We start from the raw sequence: 14,642 nt of genomic DNA on the forward strand, positions 1-14,642 counted from the left end.
TGTGTAAGTGTGGCTTTTGTATAATGAGAACCGTTGGCCAGCGCATTATACATATTTATATAATTGCATTTTGTTTGCTCATAAAGGATGTGCCCACACCCACATACATGTGTGTGCACACACTCAGAAGCACACATTTATAATGAGGCGAGGGCGGTTTTTAAACTTGATATTTTACAAAAGGTTTTCTTGAACATAAAATTAAAATTTAAAATTTTTGGATTTCCGTTAATTTAAACGGTAGATTTTTTCTTGTATTTCTTTCTTACAAAAGTAGTTCTCTACATCCCCTGATTGTTTAATATAACTCTATACAAAACTATATATTTTGTCATTTATTATTATTTCTATGTGAACTTTATTTTATTACTATTCATATGTAAACTGCACAATTGCCCCTCGCCGCCTGTGTCTCATTCTGTATGTATAACTCTGTGGTCTCTTCAATGTTTGCCCAACATTTGCCAGTCATAAAACCCCCCTGAAACAGACGCATATATATATAGCTAAATTCACAGCACGGAGATTACGATTTTCGCATGGATTTGGCAATTGAAAATTAGCGGATTAGGGCTGTTGATGCCTCAGCGAGGCTTCACTGTGTAGCGGCGAGGGGATTTCAAGGGGTTTCGTTGCGGTTTTTCGGGGTATTTATTGCTAAATGGTTATCATTGTTATGCAGGAACATTGTTGGGGAGCATATGTAAGTGTTCTACTGGTCAAGAGGCTATTGAATAACTGTTACACAAGCTCTTGCAATGTTCTACAAAAGGATGTACATGACAATTTGATAGTTTCGTAATGGGATGAGTGTTTTTTTTCTCATCGTTGTCAATGAGTTCACCAATCTTAAGAGCTTACTCCACATCCTTCTGGGAGACTTCATCTTAGATAACACTTTAGAGTATCATTAGCTTGTCAGATTACTTGGGGCATAAAAATCCAAATTTGTAAAGGGAAGTCACGAAATTGTTATGTGCCTTACAAAGTGCAATTTTGGGTAACCCTTCACAGAAGCTATAGAAAATTTGGAATTATCCAAGCTGAAAAGAAATGGGTCAAAAACTGTACTAAGCACAGAGATATATATCTAGATTATTTTAAGTATAACTAGTTGATGATAAGGAAAATAAATAATAAATAATATCTTAAACTATATTTGGGTACTGTTTGAAGTGATTTGAAATCTCTAATGATTTCTGTATGTATCGATTTGGCTTTGAATGGAAAAATGTTAGTTCGAGTTGTGAAATCTTTACTGTATATTTTTGTGTCAGTGTTGCCACAATGTTTTTTGGCCTCTGTGTCAACTCTCGCGCTCATCTCCGAGTGTCCTGTGTTTGGGTGGTTTAGTGGGGGGTTCAGTGGGTGTTTTAGTGGGTGCCTCAGTGGGTGGGTGGCTCTGTGGCTGGGTGGTTTAGTGCCTCGGTGGTTCGCCCGGCTGCATGGCAACGCAGCTCGACGCATTTCAGCCGGATGCCTCCAGTGGCAACCAGTTAGTTTTGAGAGCACAGAGAACTTAGGACGTCGGGATGGGCGGGTGGATAGGATGGATGGATTGTGGGCGGGACACATAGGTGGCGGGGTCCAAAACCATCGAAACATTGCCCAGGCTGGCTATTCCCATTTCCCCGGCACTTTGCACATAGTTATAAGCCCCGATCTCTGCCCCTTTTCGTGGCGCGGCTACAGATGCAGATATACAGATACAGATACAGACTCTCGGCTCCAGATGCGGATGCAGAATGCAGAGTGCAGAGTGCAGAATGCAGATATACGGATGGCGGGATACATATGTATTTGGTGGCGGCTACGGCGGCGGAGTTTCTGGTACATAGAGCACATCTATGCCTCTGTGTGTATCCTCCATGTATCGGCAGCTCAGCTCCTTGTTAGTTTTCCCTCAATCGCATTTCCTTCTTTCACTTTTCCGCGACAAGCTTTCCCTGATTTGGTGGTTCCAGTTTTTTTTTTTGTGAGCATACTTATTGGGTTGGCTTGCTATAATATGGAAAACCGATTAAAAAACTGGGTTTATTAAATGGGTTAAATACTTCTTCGGCTAGCTTAAAACAACGTCAGTCTTTTCTAAAATATATTCTGCCTATAATTCATTTAAGGCTCAAAAGCGATTTATAAAAAAACTGAGGCAATAATTTAAATTTAACATATTCCTGATAAAAAAGGGATAACAGATTAAATAAATAATTCAGTGTTTTAAAAACAATGGAATGCATTGAATCACCCATTTTAATAGGAAATTAAGTTGATGTCTAGATTTCTTTCGCATTTTCTTTTTTCAATTTCTCATGTTTATTCAATGCGTTTTCTTTAAGTTTATTTAGTTTAGCGAGTGCCCTGCAAATATCGACAATAGCAATCCTTGTGTATAATATTTGTTTATGTACCATCTGCTCTTGATGTTTTTAAACTTTTAAAACTTTCTCTTGCTACTTTTTTCTTTTGTGTTTTCTCTTTTGTTTTCTTTGCGTACAAAGCGAATTAAAAATTCAATTTTGTTGTGAAACTTTTGCACTTTGCAATGTAACTGCCCGTCTCCTTACCTTCTAAAAATGAGAAAGGACTCGCCTTTATTATCCCTACCCTTTGCCCTTTTCCCCCTTTTTGCAACATTTTCTGATGTTGCGTGCATTTGTGCAATATGTTAAATAATTGAGAGTGAGGATGGCAACTCATAACCCTTACACATTTTCCAGGCTTTCGAAAACCCTTCACCAATTTCTCTACTCCCCTCTCTCCACCTTTATTTATTCCTTATTTTTCTGCCTCTGCTTTGTGCTTTCTTCTTGTCCTCCCCTGCTGTGTGTATTTTTCCGTAGTACTTTGCCCATATGCGTGTGTATGTGCCACGCCTGCAATATTTTGTTTTGCGAAGTTTTCTGGTATTTTCGGGAGTGTGTGGCAACCCTAGGTGCACTCTGTATTTGCTGAAATGTAAGCCCCACAAAACAAACAGCTGACAATGGAAAATAAACAGAAGCTTTCTTTAAAAATAAAATTTTAAAAATCAGAATACTTAAGATTGTTTAAAAAAAATGTCACTAATTGTCAAAAAGTTTTTCTTAATGTTACGCCAAAATTTTCTTAAGTGTGCAAAATCTTTTAACTAAATAAGAAACCGTCTAGAAAATCTTTCTTTTTTGGAAATAAGATAACATTATCTTAGTTATTTGGATAATTAAACGATGTAAATTGTTTAAATAATTATAGAAATTTTGAGTTACTATTAAAGTCTTTTAATTTTCCTATCTGGTTTTTATTTTTTACCTTTGAAACGTTTAGAGCTTTAATTTTTTTCCAGTTTTTCGATCAGGCGCAACCCTTCACTAATTTCAGCTGGTTTACTTTGCTCAGTTTACCTGTCGACGGTTATCCGATGTTGCTGTTGCACTTGGTGATGTTGCTGCTGTGCTGCCTTTTTGTTTTTTGTGGCTATTACGGTTGGTCATTGGTCTGTTTTGTCGTTTGTGTTGCGTCGGTCAGTTTTTCGGTTGCCATAGAGCAACATCGGCAACGGCAATAGCAACAATAGTAAAAGTATTAAGAAATAAAGCAGCAACTATAGGATAAATATCAGATGAAACTGAAATAAAAGTAGTTATAGAAAAGTTAGCAAAATCAGCAGTTAGATACAACATCAGCATTATTTATTTAAAATAATATTGGTTTAGTTTTCAAAAGCAACATTAGAATTAGCGGAAAACTTAAGTATCAGCAACACCGACAACATAGCTTAAAATTTCAACAATATCAGCAATATCATGAGCAACAACATAAATTACAGCAACAACAACAACATAAATTACAGCAACAACAACAACATAAGAAATACGTAAGAACCAAAATAGCACCAACAACAAAACAAATGCAGCAACAATATGCGATACCAACAGCAACACCAGTAGAAATGGCCACAAAAAAACGGCATAAACAAAAGCAGCAAACACTCTAGAAACAGCAGCAGCAACATAAGGAACATAAGGAACAACAGGAGCAACAACAAGCGGCAGCAACAGCAACAGCAATAGCAACAACACGTTAAATTGCGCACTTTGCGTTGCGATTTTCAACATCTCCAATGGTCTGATGTTGCTGCAGTTGCTGCTGTTGCTGCTGGTGCGGCTGAGACGACGACAACATCACTGGTTGCCGGTTGCTAGTTGCCAGTTGCTGCTGGCTGGTTGCTGGTTGCTAGTTGTTGTTGCCTAGGTTCACATTCTCATTACAGTTCATTCACCCAAAAGATACGGCTTTATGTATCTATTAGTTATGTATGTGCCTCCACAGCCTTCAGTTCAGTTCAGTTAAGTTTTGTTGTTGTTGTTGCTGTTGCTGTTGCTGCTGTCGATGGGGCAAGCTGCAGCAGCAGCAACATCAGCAGCCTCCGCCTGCAGTTTCAGCCAAGTTTTGATTTGTGTTATGTTGTAGATACACACGGACAAACACACATATGGGCTAACCAGAGGCAAAAGCAGCCGCAAATGCAGATACAGATACAGATACATTCCTCTTGACCATCTGTCGTCGTCGTCGTCATCTGTCTCACCTCCGGCCCTCTCGCTCCCTCCCTGCAGCCATCTCGCTCCCTCCCCAAGTCAAAGTTTCGCATTGTTCATCTGGCAAAAAAAAAAAAGATTACAAGCAAAGTTGGCTTTCAACTCTTTTTGAGGTACAAGTACCTATTATCTACATATTTGAAATTTCTTTCATGTATTCAAACACTTTTTTAAATTCAAATATAACTCCCTTTTTTGGGTATTTAGGAATAAAGTGTAAAAAAATTGACAAGAAATCATTTTTTTCGTGAGACACAAACACTTATTCAAGTGTAAATATGAATAACACTACAAATTGTATAAAATACTTAAAATAATTAAATAATTAAGGAAAAATAAAAATGGTATGATTTATTTTATAACAAAAACTATAATTTCAAACATATTCGTAGTTTTAGACTTATACTAATTGTTACTTTTCATCTCGTTTTTTGCAGGTAAGTTTCCGTGTACCAATACCAAAATATAAAACCAAATTTAAGGTGATTTATTTCCACATATTGGTAAGCCATTTATTCAGTTTTCGGTTTGATAAAGAATTATTAAATATAATTTCGATTTGTCTTAAATAATACTAAGCAACATTCAAACAAGGTGAGAGTTGGGAATGATTCCTTTTTCCACATCTTAGCCACGTTATCAACTTTTTGCTTTCTACTTTTTCCTGCTCGTATCTATCTGTGTTTCCCAATTTTTTTTTCTGGAAAATTTTGCACAACTTTTATTGTTGTTTTTGTCATTTCTTTTTGGGTATTTTTTGTATTTCGCTGAATGAAAGAAGAAGAGCTGGTGGGGGAGAGAGCTCTCCCCCGATTTTTCTACCTTCTCACTTTTCATGGCGGGCTTAGTTTTCCAATGTGCAACATGCAGCATCTGTGGCAGAGAGAGACGGGGTCATACAGTGCGAAAGAGAGAGGGAGACAGATAGATAGAGAGAGAGAGAAAGAGGTAGAGGTGGAAAGTGGAGACTGCCATTTCCAGTGTGTATTTAGCAAAATGTTTTGTTGCTGTTGTAGTTTAGTTTTCCCACTTCCAGGCAACAGTCAACTGCTGCAACTGCAACAGCAACAACAACAACAACAGCAATGCAACAGCAGCTAGCAACCTGCAACACCAACAACCTGCAACCTGCAACAACAAAAGGGGCTCAAAACTCAACACAGAGCTTTTCGAACAGCCTCAGAGCCTCGGTTTTGTGTCTATTACATACAGAGAAAACCCCCTCGTAATCCCCCTCGCACCATTCCTAAACTCCCCCAAACCCAACCCCCTTGGAATTTTCCATCCCAACCCCCCCTTCCCCTCTCTTTTTGTTAGCCGAATGCAACCAAACAACCATGATGACGAACTAACGGTGGCAATGCCTCGCCCTAGAAAATCCCCTACTACCCAATAGCCCCCTCTCCCACTCACCACCTCCAAACCCCCTTTTATAAACCACCTCCACCCCCTCTACCCCCCTGGGGGCACTTTGATTTGTGGACCCCCTTTTTGACCCCCGCCGTGGCCGCCCCTGGGAGCTTAGTTTAGTTTTTGGGTATACATAAATCAAAACCTTCTCGCAGTCCATCGGCGATTTCGCAACATTTTTTCAGGCAAATCATATAAAGTAAAATTTAAAAAAAACTGCTGAACAGTTAAAGATATTACTTTAAAGACTTGCACCATAAGTTTAATGAGGCTTGGTAAAATTTACCTCAGAAGCTTAAGAAAAAGTTAAGAAAAAACAAAATAAAAAACTTAAACATGATTTAATTTTGGCTCAGAAATAATGTAAATACTGAAAAACTACGTTGAAATAAACAATATCTACAAATTCTGTAAAACCAGAAAATTATATGAAATTTCCTAAAAGATTTTTTAAAGTATTCTAAAACTGATTCCTAATTACATATTCTACTTACTTTTCATTAATTAGCGTTTCGATTGGATTGAATCAAGGTGGAATAGCCCATGTGTATTTTGATCAGCCTCAGAAATTAAAGGGCCATTTACCTGTTCCAACCGCTGGCTGCTTTGTCTTTCAATCTGGATATCCTCCTAAACATAAGCTTTAACCCTTAACGACTGTGATCCAATTCTCGGATTTAACACCCTCAACCTTAACCCTTTAAAGGCCGGCCTTCCCTTAGGTGAACATTGGGAATTACTCAGGTAACCTAAGCAAACGAGGGGCATCACATAATCACTCGATTCCCAGTCAACACACGATGTTGGGTAGCTTCTCATAATTCCTCTTGGTCGAAATCTTTTGTTCTAGAAGAGCCCCAATGTGCGAGGGAGAAGGGCAAATCCTGAGAGACAGAGATAGAGAGAGAGAGGGCAAAAGAACGTGAGCGGGCCAGCAGCAAATTGGCAACACCCACACACATCGAGAGTTTGGCTAATAAGTGAAGTATCCATAATTGTTTGATGGGGAAAGGGGGCGTGGCAATACCCAGTACCATCATATTTGCTCTAACCCAGAAATCACAATTCTCTACTGGCGCGGCTCTTAACAGCTATGCCCAAAATATTAGCGATGAACAATGCTTAAAATAGATTTTTAAGCTTTAAAATAACAAATTTTAAAGATCAATAAATACAGTGAATATAAATCTGACATTAATAATGCTTATGAGCCTTGTACTTTTTAAGTAGATCGATATATATTATTTTTGTTCCTCTTCGAAATGATTATTATGATTAAGTTTCACTAAACGATCCTTGGTTGTTTTTTTACTATCTCTCTATCTTTCCACCTCAAATAATTTGTAGATTTATAATAGACTATCGTTTAATTTGTGTCTATCCCAAACATGATTTTTAAATTATTTATAAACAATACTAGATATCGATTGTATCAATGATTTTTAATTTGCTAATTTTTTGTCGATAATCTTTGTTAATTTGTTTTAACTACTATTATTTTAAGTTTAACTGTGTAAGCCAAACTATTGAAATGCTGGAGCACTCAGGTCGTTTGTATCTTTGTATTTGTGAGTGTACCTCTGTGTGTGTGTGTGTATATCCTGGCGTAGGTGTGTGTGTGTATGTGTGTGCGGGATGCGTGAGTTGCATGAGTGCAGGATGCGCGCGCTGCACACACACACGAGCACTCACACACATACCCAAACACTTTTGGACATGAGAAGCTCAAGGAACAAGCGACGACGATGGTCCTCAATCAGGAATTTCTAGGCGGAAAATGGGGTGCGGGGCCATATTGGGATGGAGGGGTGGCGAATCGTTGGAGGATTGGTGGAAAATCGTGGAAAATTTTCGGCAGCCGCCAACCCATTAACACGATGGGTACGACGATGACGATGACGATATGACGAGCGCAACTCCACTTCGGTTGGCTGGTTTTGTTTGTCGTCGCTTTTTGGGTTTTGCCTTTGTGTTAATATCACGGCAACACTGGACCCTCAGATCCATCTGCATGTGTATATATATGTATATCGAAATATATGGCGATGCATATAGCAGGTCCTTTATGTCCTCGCAAGTGGTAAGTGAAAAAGAATAATAAACATCTGTAGTTCGTTGGGGTAAATCATCGTCTTCAACCACTACAATGAAAAATAGTTAAAAACCAAATAAGAACAGATCCATAGGTCTTAAATTTTATTTAAGTGTGGACTTCAATGAAACAATATACAATATAGAACCAACTCGAACAATAAAACTCGAAAATTGTTGTGAGCTTTTGATATAAAAATACCATTTTTAGACAATTTTTTAAAATTTATGTTTGTAGTCAGTAAAAGAAATCAATTTATTTCCTAATTTTCGAAAAACGGCTTTGCAGAAAAATTACCCAAAACCTGCACTTTTAAGTCCATAACTTTTCCAACTGAAGTCTTATTTTAAAATAGTATGTCTTAAAAGAATCGTGTACTAATTACCTAAAAATCTGCATTCAAACTTTGACTTGTCATTTTGGATCGATTTTTTTTACATTTTCATGATGAATTGCCGAAAAGCGGCTTTCCCAAAAAATGACCCAAGACCTGCACTTCTAAGTCCATAACTTTTCTATCTGAAGTCCGATTTTAAAATGGTATATCTTAAAAGGATCGTGTGCTTATTACCTAAAAATCTGCATTCAAACTTTGGTTCGTAATTTTGGATCGATTTTCCTCACATTTGCATGATGTCACTTTCTTTATTCCGAAAAACGGCTTTCCCAAAAAATGACCCAAAACCTGCACTTTTAAGTCCATAACTTTTCTATCTGAAGTCCGATTTCAAAATGGTATATCTTAAAAGGATCGCGTGCTAAATATCTAAAAATCTGCATTCAAACATTAGTTTGTAATTTTGGATCGATTTTCCTCACATTTGCATGATGTCACTTTCTTTATTCCGAAAAACGGCTTTCCCAAAAATTGACCCAAAACCTGCACTTCTAAGTCCATAACTTTTCTATCTGAAGTCCGATTTCAAAATGGTATGTCTTAAAAGGATCGTGTGCTTATTACCTAAAAATCTGCATTCAAACTTTGGTTTGTAATTTTGGATCGATTTTCCTCACATTTTCATGATGTCACTTTCTTTATTTCCGAAAAACGGCTTTCCCAAAAATTGACCCAAAACCTGCACTTCTAAGTCCATAACATTTCTATCTGAAGTCCGATTTTAAAATGGTATATCTTAAAAGGATCGTGTGCTAAATATCTAAAAATCTGCAGTCAAACATTAGTTTGTAATTTTGGATCGATTTTCCTCACATTTTCATGATGTCACTTTCTTTATTTCCGAAAAACGGCTTTCCCAAAAATTGACCCAAAACCTGCACTTCTAAGTCCATAACTTTTCTATCTGAAGTCCGATTTTAAAATGGTATATCTTAAAAGGATCGTGTGCTAATTACCTAAAAATCTGCATTCAAACTTTGGTTTGTAATTTTGGATCGATTTTCTTCACATTTTCATGATGGTTTCATTATCTCATCATTTTGGCTTTGCCAAAAAATGACCCAAAGTCTGCACTTCTAAGTCCATAACTTTTCTAACTGAAGTCCGATCTTAAAATGGTATATCTTAAAATGCTTGTTAGCTAATTACCTAAAAATCTGCATTCAAGTCTAGAATTCAGTACTTAACCCTTCCGTTTTCATCCCATTTACTCTTTTTCTTCCTTCCTCTTCATCTTTTTCGGCCATTTTCCCTGAAATTTTCCGCTTTTGCACCGTCCATTGCATTTGGTCAGCTGTTGCACCTTCAGGCATTTCCATTCTTATTGTTTTTCCCACATACTCCGATTTTTACACATGAAAAACCTTTCCATTGTTTTCTGGATGTCGGGTGCGTTTATTAAAATATTTTTTTTGATATGGAGGTAGTGCCCCTTAAGCCCCTTTTTCCCCATTTTTAACACTCTTTTCCCATGCATTTCGTGTTGGATGTAGTTTGGTTGGGTTGGGGGGGGGGGATTGCACTTCGGTTTTGCGTTCGTTACCGTTGTCACGAGCCAAAAATTGTGCGCTGATTCTATTTTGTGTGTGTCCATAACTCAGCAACTACCCAGTCAGGCTATAATACCCCTCTCGTTCGCACCTTCCGCATCGGGATAGCCCCCTCTCGCTCGCACGGCCACTGTTGCCATCCCTCTTTTAGGAGGGACAGAAGAAGAAGAGTGGGCGGAAGAGTCTCTGGAGAGAGAGAAAGGCTTTCTCGCATCCAGAAGTTGTTGCCACTTTAAGTTGGTACCGTTCGCTGTCGTTTGTCGTTGTCGGGTTAACGGTATCCCAAAGACACACACAACTACGGACATACATATACCACCACACCCGCACACACTTTGAAGACACACCCACACACAGACAAGCAGTAAAGAAAATAGCCGGAAAAGCCGCCTTAAGACAAAGGAGTCTCTCTCAAAAAAATAAAACAAAAAAAAAACAGGGAGACTTCATGATACTGAGAAATCTGCTGGTAAATATTAATTACCAAAAATAAGTAAAACAAAGAAAAGCCAAAAACACACCAAATTTACTTTTACTTGCAAAGTTTTAGTGAGAGTGTATGCATTAGAAAGAGTGTGTGTGTGTGTGTTGTGGGTGACTGAGTGTGTGTGTGTGTATAGATGGATGATTGACTTAATGAATTGTCCAGCAACAAGTGGTAAAACTCTAGATTGTGGCTAGTGATGAGGCTTTGAAAGACATCAACCGATATTTCCATTCCCTAGCAGTTATAATAAAATAATTCAAATATATATCGAAATGTTTGCGTAAATGGCTATGGCTAATATAGTCTTTCAATCTGTTTTATAAAATTAAGAGCAAGAAATGACTCGTTTTTTTTAAACAATACAAATCTAGATTTTATTGACTAAAAAAACTCAGACATTGTAGGTTCAGTAAAAGCCAGCTAAATGTAAATTTATAAACAGGCACTTACATATGTATTCCAAAGTCAAAATGAACGCTAATTGAAATTAGCCCTTAACCTCTGATGTCGAGCAGTGCGTACCTACATTCATACATTTAGTAAATTGTTTTGTATGCTGACCTAACTCAACCTAACCCCACTTCAAATAATGATTGACTGCCGTTCGATTACGCTTTGATTGCTGCTGCTCATTTGCAACGTGCAACATGCAACATGCTACACGCAACGTGCAACATCGGCTTTCCAAACTGTGTCACAGAGTTGCTTTTGCTTGCAACAGACAGAACCAGTTGTGTGGAAATTTAAGGGGCATGGGGTGGAAGAGGGGATACTCAACGAAAAGCGTGGCGAAAAGTTCAGGAAAATGTCGGAGCAACAAAGGGAGGAAACTGGAGTTGCAGATAGAGACAGACACTTGGCACTTTCCTATGAAAGGAGCATTTGAAGATGGGTTTGCCCAGAGACTTGCCTGTTAGTATGGTCGCAGTAAAGTACACCACTTCAATACAGCAGTGAGCATAAACTAAGGATTCAAGAATATACTGGGATAGCAGAAGGGTCCTTGAGACCATTAGACCACAATGTTATTTTTCATATTCCTTTAAAACTTCGCTTGAAACTATAAATAGATTTTTTCTTTTAAATCTGTTTGTAAGCTATTTTTTTTATGTCCTGACACTTTTCGTTATTTTATCTCTAGTAATTTAATAGTGAAAAATTGTAGACATTCAAAAAATCTTTAATAATATACCCTTTTATTGACAAAAAAGATTGTTTTCAAATCTTCAGGATGTTGTAGGCCTGGAAAACTCAAGGGCTGTGCTATTTTCTTCACCGCAATTGTGTGACCAGCGTTATTCTCACATTAGAACCTGATTTTGTGACCAACGTTGGGAAATGTATAAACAGAGTCCTTTCCTTCTCTTCTGGCCACCCATTTTGCTCAATTTCTCTGCCTTCGTGACCAACCCCTCCATCCCTCCACCCTCCACCCCCCACACACACATATTCCTTATTTTTCGCCCCAACCGCTTTTCCTTTTATTTAGCGTGCTTTTTTCTTGCTTTCTTGTGCTTTTGGCTTTGGCTTTGGCTTCTTTCTATTGCTGTCGCCGCCGCTCTGCTGACGCCTCTGTCGACGTCGACTTCGCTGCACAACACACACATACACACGGGTTGGGGCACTCACAGATACTCACCAATACCGACGCACGTATTTACTACATTCCTCAGTACTTGAAGCGCCTCCGGAAGTGATGGTTTTCATCTCTGCGGCGGTGCGTCGCGAATTTTGAGAGCGAAAAATAACAAAGCAAGGAAAAAAAGGCAAAAATCAGCACAAGAAACCAGAACCAGAGTAGTTGGAAAATTAAATAGTATTAGGCAAGGGATTTGTTTTGTGTTACATCCATTAAACGGGAGAGATATCCCTGTGCCGCCCCACTCCCCCAATTGTTTTTTTCTGTGCACTTTACTTAGTTCTGATAAAATATTTAAACAAAACAAGAAAGAGGAATACATACATACTCCGAATTTGTAACTCAAGTGAAAAAAACCAGCTTGTTATGTGTGTGTACGATTGTTGAAAATTGTGGAAAAAAAAAAAACAAAAAACGAGGAAAATCAGCAGCCGAAGAATGCGCAGCAAACGAAATACCAGCGATTTGGGCCTATTGCAGCGCACCTGCATTGTTGGCGGAAAATCGGTGAGCTAATATCTAAAACCAGAAAAAAGATACGAAATAAGCAATTTAAAGGGAAATTAATGTGTTTATGTGCACTTTAAGAAAAAAAACAAGAACAGGAAGGGAAATTATAGATATGTATGTGTTCCAGATTAATCAATTTAAGTTTTTGTTTAATGTACGGGTATAGTCTTAAAAACTTTTTAATCACTCTATCAACGATTTAATTAAATTAAACCATTTAACAATACCTAAAAGGAGTATCGAAGAAAAAAATATTAAAATGTTATTTTTTTAATTTTTTGAAAAATCTGAATGGTAAATTTTCTTAGGAAGATTAGGACGCATAACCAAATGATCAAAAACATAATTAAAGCCCTAATTAAATAGGAATTCAAACGCCAAACTTGACCTAGTTTTGTAATCAAATATGGAAAAGTTTAAATAAAATAAATAACAAATAAAGAAAGAATACTTATTTTAATCGAAACATCAATGTTATTCTTATCTATGATAATTCTTAACTAAATTTAGCAAAGACCTTACCAATGCGTTTAAATTATTACAGAATTATAACTTACGTCAATCTATTTGAATTTTAAAATAAAGGGTACTTCTTTAATTATTTAAAAACAAGTTTAAACTAAATGCAAAAAGTAATCAAATCTATTCCACAACAAATTCTAAATAGTTAATTTGCTACAAAATATCTAAGCGAATTTATGTTTAATTGAATTAAATTAACATTCCTACTTTTACCTCTTTATTATCAACAAGCAAAAATGTAAATCAATCAATGATAACAAAGTAAATATAAATAATAACCTATTGATTTTCAATTGAAAACTTTTCACCCAAATTTCTTATTGTTTGCATTGGCAAATCTACAAATTAAATCAGGAGTCCCCAACAACAAAAATCCCATTCATTTCTATGCCAGAAATTAATAATTAGACAGCCAAAGAGTAGTATCTTGCATCTCTTTCTCGCCCCCGGAGTTTAGTCCACAAGCCAACACATGCGCAAGAGAGGAAGCGAGTTGGGGAGAGAGATAGAGAGAGCCGGAGAGCGAGAGGTCGCGAGAGCCACTCGCTACTTTTTTTCAAGCTGCTGTCTGGCGTTTTTTGCCGCCGCTGGGCGCCTGTTACTTTCTGTAGACTGCAGCGTCATTGCAGCGGCGCTTGCCTTTTCTTTTTCTTCTTAAATAATCTTTTTTTGGTATTTTTATCAACAACTACGATTCCAATTTCACAAAACGTGCGGCGACACGCCAAACGTAAAAGTAAAACGTAAAGCGAAAGGCGAAAAACCGCAACGAACTTTAACAAAAAAAACTGTGGACAAGCTCAGATACGCACACAGTTAAAGACTCGGCGCTAGAGCGAGAGGGCAGTACAGTGAGGAGCAGCAGCCGACTGTTTTTACTGGCCGCTGGAGGGCGCTAATTTGCCTAACGCGACTCGGGCTCCCACAGTCTATAAAACTAGTGTTCAACAGTGGGCTCTAAGAAAAGCACTGTTGGAAATTTTTTAAATCTTTAAAATTTCATCAGCATGGATGGTTGATAGTTTTATGATCAAAACTAAAAGCCAATCTAAATTTAATGTAATACAAATTGTCAACAATTAAATTTTACGCCAAATTTAGCTAAGAATTTGGTCAAATTTGCTAAAAACTTTTAATAAAAAAAATAGTGCCTTTGAAACAACATTTTTTTTTATACAACAACTCTGTTAAAATGAACACATATGAATTTGGTTTTAAATGTAATTGACTATTTGTATTTGCTTAGAAACACAAATAACTATTATAGCAAAGTATTTTAAAGAAAGTCCCATAAACACTACCTTTATTTTCTACAGGGTTGCCACTGTACTCGTCTGATTTATGGAAAAGGCAGCAAGTGCCAGCTAACCGCATAACAGATGACAAATATGTCATTTCTGGCAAGCCAATTAACATGATTTATATAAATATCGTTTTTTTGTGTCTATTCATTTTCCG

The 14,642-nt window shown here is 37.3% G+C and overlaps 1 protein-coding gene across 2 annotated transcripts in view; it reads left to right on the top strand.

Moving 5' to 3' along the window:
- The window catches only part of LOC108039340 (serine/threonine-protein kinase tousled-like 2), a 72,318-nt gene that overhangs the window by 8,682 nt on the left and 48,994 nt on the right, over window positions 1-14,642 (top strand). The window contains exon 1 of one of the 2 annotated variants that reach the window (XM_017116305.2): window positions 12,196-12,659. The exons of the other annotated variant lie outside the window; for it this stretch is intronic. Coding sequence (XP_016971794.1) covers window positions 12,591-12,659 — 69 coding nt within the window. The 5' untranslated portion in view covers window positions 12,196-12,590. Of the gene's footprint in view, window positions 1-12,195; window positions 12,660-14,642 lie in introns of those variants that run through there. 2 annotated transcript variants of the gene reach the window in all.

Source organism: Drosophila rhopaloa, unplaced genomic scaffold (assembly GCF_018152115.1).
Source record: "Drosophila rhopaloa isolate 14029-0021.01 unplaced genomic scaffold, ASM1815211v1 contig_3, whole genome shotgun sequence".
NCBI classification, from domain to species: domain Eukaryota; kingdom Metazoa; phylum Arthropoda; class Insecta; order Diptera; family Drosophilidae; genus Drosophila; species Drosophila rhopaloa.